General features: G+C 47.1%; 1 protein-coding gene across 1 annotated transcript; it reads right to left on the bottom strand.

Moving 5' to 3' along the window:
- Window positions 1-3,745: 3,745 nt before the first annotated feature.
- fjx1 (four-jointed box kinase 1) lies at window positions 3,746-6,138 on the bottom strand. Its single transcript, XM_035157902.1, has one exon. It carries the CDS (start codon window positions 5,721-5,723, stop codon window positions 4,440-4,442), a length of 1,284 nt encoding a protein of 427 aa, XP_035013793.1. The 5' UTR covers window positions 5,724-6,138; the 3' UTR covers window positions 3,746-4,439.
- Window positions 6,139-11,958: the final 5,820 nt, after the last annotated feature.

The following is an 11,958-nucleotide window of genomic DNA, read 5'->3' as shown; positions in this document are numbered from 1 at the left end:
AATTCCCAACCCAAGGATGGACGTTTTCTGACTGAGGACATTTACCATCAGAATTTATGGCAATCTGGTGTTGAAGAAAGCAGAAATCTGTTTTAGTTTTACATGCTCTCACACACACTGACTCACTGCCCTGACACATAACCCCCAACTTCACCTTCTCTTTTTAACCTTTTTTCTCTCACTCTTTACATTTTTATTAACTCCCATTTATCAAACACTTGGCTGCAATCACAGCCGACTTTACAACTACATCCATTTGGGAAAAATAAACCGAGCTGGCCGTCCCTCGTGAAGTTTCCAGGTGCAAAGACTTGTTAAACTTGCAGCGTGTGATGACACGTATACACAAATCAAAAACTCACGCCTATGGATGGTCTCTAAACAAAAAATACAGCATCTAACATCAACTTTATTTGTAAAGACAGAGAAAGGGACAGGGCGTCTTTATATTTGGCCTGATTAGATTTGGACACAACATGCTGGGATGAAAACAGGGGAGGTCACTACACTTAACAGTTTTTCCTCTCGTTATTATTTGAGGAATGGGCAGACCCCCTCAAGTTACTCATTACCTTCTACTTTGTCTTGAGAAAGAATTCCCAAGAGGCCCTGACCTTATGCTTACAGCCGTAGTTTGGACAAAGCCAGGCTTTGTGCCAGCTCTCCAGGCACACCACAGTCTGGATGTTCAGCCCTTACCACCACCAAAGCCCCTCCAGTTGTTGCCCCAGCCCCCTGGTTTACCCTTCATGGCCCGTATCCGCTCAGCTGTGACTAAGTGACTCTCCCCCCTAGTATGTGCTGTGTTTCGTAATGAAATCATTCAGTCGTGCACAGGAAGTTCCTGCACTGAAAGAATGCCACTTATGTCCATCCACTCACACATGGCAGGTCCACTGGGAAAAGGGAACAGTTTCAGTCAGTTTCCTGATGTTTGGCAAAAACACAGAGTCTTTTATACCCGGTGTAATTAAGCAACTGTCAGGTGTTTTACTGCATTGTAAGCAATTTTAATTGATGATATTTTGGACATTTTGTTTGATTTAAGGATTTCTATATTAAGAGGAAAAAGATGGGGAAAAGCCTATTTGCTTTTGTTGTTCATTATATGAGAAGATTGATACCTCTCTCATGCCTGTCCGCAGAGGGATGTCAGCAGCCTCTAGCTGAGCCTTGCGTAACGATAGCTGGGCTCTTTTTGAGCACAACAAAATCCACCTACGAGCACTCACTCGGCAGCTCACTAATTAACAGGAGACAGTTTTACGAGGTTTGTGTGCTGGACTGTTTCTTGGTCAGTAACTGTCATCGCCTTGAGGTTGCCAGGCAACCAGCAGAGACTTAAAAAAGTTACCGTGGCCAAGAAATACCTTCAAAACCAGTGTGTCTTTTTGTTGCTTCTTTTGCAGAAAAAGAACAAGCGATTGTGGTGATTAGTGACCTTTAGTTTTGTTGGGAGGCAGATTTCATTATCTTTGGAGCCAGAGAGCTAAGCTATAAGCAAGGGTAAGTAACTCTTGCCTGTATTAGGATTTATCATCAAAGTCTCAGCAGGAAAGCTACAATAATAAGCATCGAGTTCTTCAATTTTCATCAGTATGAGCAGCTTTCTTTTAATACAACCTACTGCTAATCCCAACTTTATTGGAATTTTGAAATATCTTGAAGTAGGAGCTTCGCCAACTTATTCAAAGGTTTATGTGCACAGCTGGGACTCCTTACACTTGCCTGCCTGAGACGTGTCTGTGTGCGTTTGTGTGTCCATGGAGATGATCCTCCCTCAGCTCCTCTGGAATGTTTGCAATGTGCACAAAGAAGAAGAAGATCAGCTCGAGAACCTGGGGTCTGTGCCGGGACCTGCTGCGGGCCCCTGGCTGTATGACTGTCTGAGCCTGTGATTCTGTCTATTGAAGCATAAAACAAGCACATCTGGGAGGAACCACAGAGCACTGGCATGCATGCGGGCATAGCTAACCCGCATATTCCTTAACGCATAATAACCCACTGCACTGGTGCCACAAGTGCACTTCATTAGACTGTGTCACAAAGGTATAATATTTGTATTGGCTGCCTCAGGGTGGGAAAAAAAGAGACTTGGGAATTTGTGCGGTGATCTGAAAGAAGCCAGGCCTCCCCGAAGAGTAAGGGGGGAACATATGCAAACAGTTAAAAGGGTGATTCAACAAACTCTTTGAAATTCACCATTAGTGTGATTGCAGCTGGCATGGTCACTGGTTAAAAAATGGCTTTCTTGTGCTAAGAAACCCACAACAAAAACTCATTAGGAAAATGAAAGTTTCATTTTCGTTTAGTGAACAAATGAAGTTGACAGTCGTGTTAACAGTGAAGACAGATGTGAGACAGGAAGAGCGAGATGTGGGTGAATGCAGGGGAAGGGAGATTGTGCGTGGCAGGAAAGGAGTAAAGGTTGTGGGTCTGGTTTAGACATGCATTCCTTAGTTTAGCGTTGTGTTTAATCCCCGGTGTCTGCAGCCTGTCATAAATCTCCTCGTGTTTGGCATTAGCAGACGTGCACCAGGTCCAGCTGTGCAAGTGCAGTCTTTGCAGCCGTCACGACACACACATGTCCACATGTTAACCCTACACCCGGCGACCAGCGCATTAACATGACCTGCTTTTCCCCATACAACTGTCAGTGCACATATTGATCCCCAAGTCCCTGTTACAGCTGCAGCAGTCTGGAAAAAGCCTCCAGTTACACCTGCTTAAGCCTGCTCTGCTGCTCCTCTGCAACTATAGTGACCGAGCGGGAGAACCGCAAATCTCTGACTTACATGCCATAATCCATTAAATGAAGCAAGAGCACAAATCAAGTCACTATTTGAACAAGATACATCCATCCCCTCATCCTTCTCCCTGGAGCTGTACAAACAGAAGTGGCGTGCCCTGGAGTTCTCTCTCTCTCTATATATATATATAAAGGTTGTAAAAGAAACCAGATGAGGTGCAGTACAGTGAAAGGCTGGAAAGGATTAAACCTCAGTTTGATCATTGACTTTCCTTCTGATGTGCAAGAACCAGAAATCAGACACAGAGTTGGTCCTGTGGTGGAACTAATAAGGAAGAGCTGCTTCCAAAAGGGTCAAATTGAAGATGGATTTAAAGTTACAGTAAAAGGCAAAATCCTACATGTGACCTTTAAGCACCATACCTGTACTTTTCCTTTAAATCTTTCCTGATAACAAATTCAAACTCTGAGAAAGAAAATGTAAACAGGACCGTCCCCTGGGAGCACAGCTCTCATTAATTGCCGGTTTGGCCTCTCAGCAGCACAGACTCCCATGCACTGTGGGAGTTTTTCTTACTTTTCATGTGAACAGATTGAGCCAATAAGCCACCCAGCCTTGGCTGTAGATTGACTGTTTATAGTTCTGGCATGACAAATATTCTGCAAACTGTCTTTTGGTTTAGCGATGGAACAGTAAAAACCCCTTTTCAGAGGATGTCAACTGATGTCACTTGTCTCCTTCAGTTCATCATTCTGGGTGAGATTATAAAGGGGATTAGAGATTCCTGTGGTAGTGCGCCTGTGGCTGACAGAATGGCTCCTTGGGAACTGCGTGCCCTTACAAGAAATGTCTACAGCACAATGAGAGCACTGTAATGGGCCAGTATGGAGGCTTGAATAAAAAATCCCACCTCTCCACACAAACTAGTTATTAGATATATGTGATACACTCTCACAAAGCAGCTTGGCACAAACTACATATGACACAGACAATAGTTAAATTAAATTACAGTGTATTTATCAAAAAGGACAAGAGATTTTGGAATGTTACAATGCACAATTAAATTAGTGGAGCTTCAAATATCCAAAACAGGTTGGCAGACGATATTTACAACTTACTTACAACATGTACAATGGACATATGTGACTTTAAGGCTGAAAATGCAATCCAAACTACCAGAGTGCAGGTACAAGGTACTGTGCAAAAGATTTCCTATAAAAAAGCGAGCCAGACGTCAACAGTAATACAGTATTCAAGAGTCAACTTATGTTAAGGCTTAGGAGTTTTTCATTAGGATTTCTAAACACAAGGCAAGAATCCAAACACACACACACACATGGAGGGCTGCGTTATGACACCCTATAGTCACAAATATATCTTTACATCGATTTCCTATCCAGGTGAGCCTCGGTGGGGTGAAGTAAAGATGAGTGAGAATGGCCTAAATCATTCCTCTCTGTGAGGCATACAGTGAAAACCTGTGCAGGGAGCTTATAAACATGTGTTTAATTTAATTATTCATAAAGTAGGCAACACATTCTATTCACAGGAGGTAGTTCAGCTGGATGTTCGAGACAGTTTGTGTGATGCGCATCGGTTCAGCACAGGTGTGCCAGTGGCGTTTGCAAAAACTCATTACTCTGTGGAGGCAAAAAAAACAGAATCCCCTCGCCTGTGCGTGCTGGATGCTCACAGCTGGCTGTACTTGCCTCTGCAATGCAAAATGTGTTTGTGTAATCTGTCTATCCTGTCCTGGAGAACACCGGCGTGCTCGTCTGAGAGAAATCCTAATTCCACAGACAAAGGCTCGCTGTCCCTGTAGAGCTCCAGCAGCCTTTTCCTGGAGTCTCTGCGCCTGTGCAGCTCCGCCACGCGCTCAGTGGTCCTCTTTCTGAACACGCACACGGAGCTCAGCACCGTGCTGTGGTACTTCTCCCACATGTTCAACACCCGAAAGCCGTGCACGAGTCCGGCCTCGTTGTCGATGAACACAAGGTCACCGCGCGGCGTCTTCAGCAGGTTGTTGGTGTCCCGCTCCATGACGCGCGAGTCCCACTGCAGGCTGAACAGATTGCTCACGAGCCTGTCGAAGTTCGCCGTCAGGTAGTCGAACAGGATCAGGTCGCTCCACTGCATCAGCTCCAGCAGCTCCGCCGTCGTCTTGTTCCCGAGCTGCTCGAGCACCGGGTGCAGCCCGCTGCTCTCCTGCCTGAGCGGCGCAGGTGTGACCACCCCGGTGAGGTTGGAGACCCACTCGGTGAGAGACACCACGGCCCGGTCGCTCCACTGCAGAGCGTCGACCCGCGTCCTCACAGCCGCCCACTGCTCGCTGTCCCCGCTCAGCTGGGACAGCACCAGGGGAGGCAGGTTGGTGATGCCCAGCAAACTGGCGAGGTAATATGTCAAAGTTTCTCCCTGCACCTGATCCGCGTTTATCCCGTAACGCACACACGCTTTGGTCCCGTCCGCGAAAGTGGCGAGCTGGTTGGACCTCCTGCCGCATCCCGGCTCCAGCTTCACCACCCGGTGCGTCCTGGCTCTCTCTCGCCAGCCCCGAGCATATTCCTCCGTGAAGCCCACAGGGCGGAGATCCTCCAGCCATTCGCCCCAAAATACCCCATCCTCCACCGGGGAGCCCAACTTGACCGGGCCCTCCCTCCGCGTTGACCCCTTGGTATCCTCATTCATATGGTAATCTCGACTTCCTGCGGAGACAGTTTGATGGGTGAGGTTGGGAGCCTCGAGTCTGCCCCCCAAGTGCGGTCTTTGTGCCGCCGGGACAGCGAGCAATGCCCGGAAAGTTTTAGCGGAGAGGTCCGCGGGGAGACCCTGGTGGAAAGCCCCTCCGCCCGGGGCTGTGAGCCTCCGCTTGTGCCGCTCCAAGCGCGTCTCCAGTGGGCTCCACACGTAGAAAACACTTGCGAGGGCGCACAGGAGGAGCAGGGCGAACAAGTTTGCTGAAACGACCCTCATGGCGAGGACCACCTTCACCCACAGGGCTCCAGCAGGTTTGAATAAAACACAGAAAGAGCCGGTTTCCCCCTCAATCCACAGTGGACCTGGAGCGACTTGGAGCCGCGCGCCCCGTGTACACCCCCGACGCCCTGCGGTTCACAGGCGGACTGTTGTAAGATCACGAGACGAAGAGGAGCTCCGGCACAGTTTGACTCTCATCCCCCGTCCCGTTCACGTCTTGTCGGATTCTTCCTCTGCGGGAAACAGAGGGAGCATTTTCCTCTCACCGCGGACAACCTCTACTGATCCATTGCGGCTCAGTGGCGTGGCGGGGTCTGTCTGTACCGTGCGCACCCCTCCGCGTCTCCACATCCCGTCCTCTGTCCGCCGCTCGCTCGCTGGGTGAGTTTGATTTGTGGTGGAGTGACGGTTCGCAGGGAGGGAGGGAGGGAGAGAGAGAGGGAGAGAGAGAGAGAGAGACTAGGCGATGAGACACGTGACTCCGGTCCCGAGATGGTGGGCGGATCGTAGGAAGGAGGGTGCAGAGAAGAGTGGAGCAAGTGCACCGCACCGTGTGTGTGTGTGTGTGTGTGTGTGTGTGTGTGTGTGTGTGTGTGTGTGTGTGTGTGTGTGTGTGTGTGTGCGTGTCTATCTATAGTTATGATGGCCAATTTTGGTTCAATACCATCATTGTGAGGACATTTTGGCTGGTCCTCACAAATTCAATTGGCTGTTTGCAGGTTAAGACTTATTGATTTTACGGTTAGAATTAGGCTAAGGGTTCGGGTTTGGCATTTAGTTGTGATGGTTAAGGTTAGGGTAAGGGGCTAGGGAATGCATTATGTCAATGAGTGTCCTCACAAATAGAGAGACGTGCATGTGTGTGTGTGTGTGTGTGTGTGTGTGTGTGTGTGTGTGTGTGTGTGTGTGTGTGTGTGTGTGTGTGTGGTATTGGCAAAGACGGCCATTATTATAATTGATACCTAGGGCTGAAATACTTTGGAAATAATGCCGACATTTTAAAACAAATTATTTTTCGTGGCTGTGCACCATGGGGAATATGCGTGAGCCAGGCAGGGATGGAGTGGGTGGAAAAAACCTGCCTGAACTCAGTTTGCCAACATTTGTGCCAATTCTCCTCTATCTCCACTGTAACACCCACATGAGATCACCATGGATCCCAGACAGGAGGAATCAGCACGTGTGTCCTCTTTATCGTTTCGGCTCTGCACTTCAGCACACTGGATTCGGGACGTGATTTTCAGCTTGGGGGACAGTTCACATCCATCAGGGTGGACATGGGACTCATTACCCCCTTTTTACACCTCCAGTTTCAGGACACTGCGTGATCCAAATTATACACACAAGGCAGCCATTTATCCCAAATAGTTCAGGATGTTCCCGGCTGAGTCAGTCAACTGACATCAATCCAACGGGTCATGTGTTCAACCAGACTGACGGCAAAAGGCTCCAGGGGTGAAATAGCTGCATTAAGGCCTAATGGCAGAGGAGTTATAGGCTCAGCCAGTCACGGGATACAAACCAGTGTAGTAACATTATATTGGTTTATTTGTCCAACACATTCTGGTCCCACAAATGTGGAATATTTTAAATTATGTTCACACCCGGATATCGGTGTTAAGACCCTTCAATTAATAATTACAGTTATTCCTATCTTTACAGTTTTATGGAGAAAAGAGCCCAAAAAAAAATGTGACCCTCCCTAAGAGTGCACTGCATATTGGTTTCAGAGATATTTGAAATAATCTACGTTAAGTGCATTTGTATGCAGAAATAACAATAATTTCCCCATCGTAAAGAGCAGATATCATGAAATCTTTGTCACTAATGCCTTTTCCCAGTATTTAGTACGTCACGCTCTTGTTCTGTATTCATGAACACAGTTATTGTTTCCGCTGTTCACGTTCCTTACCTGGGGCGCAATAAAGTCAACTCCCACTGGTTTAATCCTCGTCCAAGGTTTTTGTTCAACCAAATGAAACATGCATGCACACAAAACTCCTTTATACATGTCTGCCTCATTAAATGATTCCTCATTAGCATTCCCTCGCACTCTTTACCATTCAACGCACTGTATCTTGAAACTTACTTTCCTAATCAAATTAATTGGGTCATTTTTATAGCAACATGCTGGCATGCTTAATTCCCTGAGTCGAAAAGACAGGAATACTCAATTACATCCACTCAACTTGGGGTTCGCTAATGCAGGCTTTTAACGCCCGCAGCTCTGATACTGTTCTCTCATTGCTGATATTCACATTATTTTTATGGCTTGAAGAGAGAACTGCGCGTAACCCTGCTAGTTTATCAGATGACGTGCAGAAATAGACACAAGGTGATTTCTCGGCAAACTGATGCTGAAGTGGACATGTTGCTTGTGTAGCCTTCACCTCTTCTTTGCGGAGTTGGATCTTTGAGTTGTTTTGCCATCAGCAGAATAATTTGTTCGATTCAAAGCCTGTGTCTGATTCCGCAGTGCAGATTGACGGCAGTGACGGGAAAATTCTCGGGTTTGTGCCTGAGTAAGCATTTACAAGTCCTCCTAAAGATTCTCAAGAAATGGTTTTGTGTAGCGGTGCATGGCTGAGCATGTTTTTCTAGAGTGGGTCTTTGTGGATGTGGAGGTTTTTCGATCTGCTCTTTTAAACACTTTGCAGATTTCACACTAGGTCTGTCTCCCAGAAATGCAGTCACTTAATACACCACCAATGATTTTGAAATTTGGGGGCACTTTAAGCTCAACCTTTACAGTAGCCTACATCAGCATGGCGAGTTATCTCCACGCTGTTTTAAATGTCTGTCCTCACCTTGGGGTGGTGGCTTCACTTTCACTTTAAAGACCCCGAACAGCAGGACCTGATCTTGCAGGGTCTAGACGTGGGAAATGAAGAAGGCTTAAGTGCATTGCTGGAATTCCCCCTGATGTCTGTTGCTTTTGCTGGAGTCACTGTACTGACCAGGGCGCAGTCTGCAGCAGCATGGCCAGCGGTGTCCCGTTCTCTGAGCACAAGTGTGGGCATGTTCACATATCAAACCTATCCGTTTCTTGCCATGTGTTATCTGCAGGTCAGCCAGTCCCTGCACGCCACCTCCGCCCCCCTCCTGCCGCATTCCTCCCCCTGCTTTCCTCGTAAATTCCCCCCACAGGCGTCCCAGGAGGGCTGTAACGCAGGGGAAGCTTTAGCTCCAGCACTCGCCGCTGTCCGTGGTCAAACGCTGCAGCGACACGAGAGAGCCCAGACCGTCTGTCATGCTGTCCGCAGCGACACAGTATACACCCCATCAGCGGCCGTCTGACCACACCGCAGCTGTGATACAATCTCGGGTTCTCCGTGTGGTGCCTGTCTGCCCGTGCAGATGGACCGAGGAGACATGGAGCGACGGGGACAGAGGAGGAGGAGAAAGTGCGGTGGGCTTTCGGTCACATCCCCTGTATTCTGAGGTTAATTCACGCTGAGCAATAACTCATGGGTCCCTTGACACTTTGCAGCACTCTGTTTCCTGGACTGAATAATGAATGTGCAGGGCTTCCATTAGTGTTGAAAGCTACGATTATTTCACAGGGCCCGACAATTACTCATGCTCAGAGACCCAGGCCCAGGGCGGGGGGAGATCTATTGGGACAAATTCGTCGTCTCCTGCTTTATGAGTGTGATAAAGCTATCTGAATGTGTGTTCTTTGCACATGTGTGTGCCTGAATGTGTTTTTTCGAAAGAAAGAAGTGAGTGGAGCAGATTACGAGAAGGCGTGATGGTTTAATTGAGTATTCTCGTGGTGAGGATGTATGCACACTGAACTGTCAATACCTGCATTGAATACAGGAAACCGGATATTGCAATCTGCTCGAGAAACCCAGCATGTGCTTCTCCCCACACAGAATGCAAGAATTTGGCTTCAATACTCGAAACACAGATAAGACATTTCTTTTAACTACTGTCGATGGAGACAAGATCTTGTCAGCACTTATCTCAGCACCATCTCACGCTTTGGAATAGTGTCTAAATTTCATCAAATTGACTTTAGTGCAGGCACACTACACTTTCTTGGCTTTTATTAGCAGGCAGATGTTGCTGGTGGTGAATGTGGGGTTGCACAGTTTATTCCCCAAGCACACTATTTCCATGATGACGCATTTTTTTAAAAGAGCACCGAAGCGGCCTCCTTGCTGGCTTTATCTTAATAGAAACCGTGGTCTTAGAGGCAGCGAGGAGAAAACAAGCAGCCTATGCAGAATCCAAACGAAGCTGTTGCAACTACGAGGGATCTGCTGCACTGCTGGGACTTGAACATGGCACAGAGCCACTAAACTGCTGCTTCTGTCCAACATTCACTGCGGTTTCATTAGCCTGCCTTTGCCAATTTTCCTGATGCGCAGGCTCAACCCTATTTTTGCTTTTTATTTACTTATTTTTTTAAATGAATTGCTAATTGTTAGTGAGTGCAGCATTATTCTCTCAGCCATGGAGAAGGAGCAGCTACATCAGTAAGCTTGGCTTATTGTTGCACTGTACCCCTCATCTCCATCTGGTTTCAGTGAAGCATCAATTAAATAGGGGGGTTTTGAACCAGCCAAGGAGCGGGCCATTGAAATTCAGTGCTACACAAGGGAGACCCTCTTACAAGAGCGAAATCGGGAGGGAAGGAAAGAGATGTACTGTCGCGGCACTCGATTAAAGAATCAGTGTCCAATCTCCTGGATTACACCCGCTGACCTGCCACACCAAATCCCCCATTAAATAAGTCAAGAATTGAATTCTTTTTACTTTCCTTTCTGTTAACAGGCTTATTGACTCAAGTGTGCTCAGTGCTTTGTGGTGAGGTTCGCCCTTAAATTGCCTACAGGGAGAGCTTAAGAACACCTGATCACTATTAGCAAAGTCATGACATTCAAAGCATTAGTGCGTGTTTTGCAGATGAAATGCTCAGTGTGATATGGCTCTGCCCCAGCCCTTGTGTGTGTGTGTGTGTGTGTGTGTGTGTGTGTGTGTGTGTGTGTGTGTGTGTGTGTGAATGGGTGGGGGTCACACGGTCGGTTAAGATTAGAGATGGACGTTGAGTGTCCTCCTCTAACGTTTCAGCGAAAACATTTAGCAGCTTCAAGTTCAATGGGCAACCAGCGTGAAGTGCTTGCTCTTATCATATCACACTGGAATGGTTTCTGTGCGTGTGCTGCAGGAGCGCTGTGGTTTACATGCATCTTCCCTCTCAGCTCCTCCCCGCCCTCTCCAGATTTTCAAACCAAATCAAGCAACCACTAATGACAAACATTTTGCCTTCTCAGCACATGGCCCCGGCTTTTCCCTGGGAGCCGAGGGAATTCAGTCGTCGACTTTAAGACAGATGTAGAAAGATATGTGTATGGGAGTGATTTATTTGAACAGAATGTGCAGATCTTTGCTCTTTCTGCCCCTTGCTCATGTTAGGTATAGTGTTGTGAAGGTTTACTGTGTAGATCCAAAAGATCATTGTAAGAATAAAGATAGGAGAGCTACGGTTTCACATGGCTAAATATAGGGTCTTACTTCCGTTTAATAGGCCCGTGCTGCACAATATTGCCATATGCGACATATTGTAAACACATGCTAGTTGACTAGAAACTGAAGCACCAGTGTTCTTTGTACATTTCTTTGGCTGGGATGCTTCAAAGCCTCAAATGTTATAAATAATACGATCCTGATTTTAGTTGACAAAAGAAAATCCTAAATGTCAGCAGCACAGAGCAGCTCACAGTCTGATGGCTCAGGCAGTGGTTATTAACACGTATTACAGATCCGTTCGTTCCTGAAATGGGGGCTTATATAAAGTACTTTTATTAAATTGAAAGAAAACAGTGATTTGGACGTTTAAGAGCAACTTAACAGAAAAAAAAAAAAACACATCTTGGACCTGGAAGCATCTGAAAACGCTTCCCTCGTTTCCCCTAAGAGTTCTTCCTCCAATGCAGTTTCCCTTTAACGACTCCTCAGCTGCAGTAATAGTGGTGTTAAGGTAAAGAAAAGGCCACGATCCTGGACAATGAGGTGACCCCTGGGCATGTTGACCTTTCTCTACCCATGAGGCGGGTTGTGTTGACAGGACCCTGGTGGGGGAAGGGTAAACAAACGCACCACATGGGAACGACTTCTAGGCAACCGCTGCAAATAAAACCAAACCTCAGAACTCAACTCGGGCTCTCGTTCCAAATGAGCATGCAGTGCAGGGTGTTGACTGGATGTTAGGAAAGTGCAGCTC

This window comes from Hippoglossus stenolepis, chromosome 5 (assembly GCF_022539355.2).
Source record: "Hippoglossus stenolepis isolate QCI-W04-F060 chromosome 5, HSTE1.2, whole genome shotgun sequence".
Lineage (NCBI taxonomy): Eukaryota > Metazoa > Chordata > Actinopteri > Pleuronectiformes > Pleuronectidae > Hippoglossus > Hippoglossus stenolepis.
The sequence above is the reverse complement of the archived record's forward strand: the minus strand, read 5'-3'. Positions and strand labels throughout refer to the sequence as shown.

Bases quoted from the DNA above. Each gene is read 5' to 3' on its own strand.
- fjx1 (XM_035157902.1), bottom strand. From the start codon at position 5,723: ATGAGGGTCGTTTCAGCAAACTTGTTCGCCCTGCTCCTCCTGTGCGCC.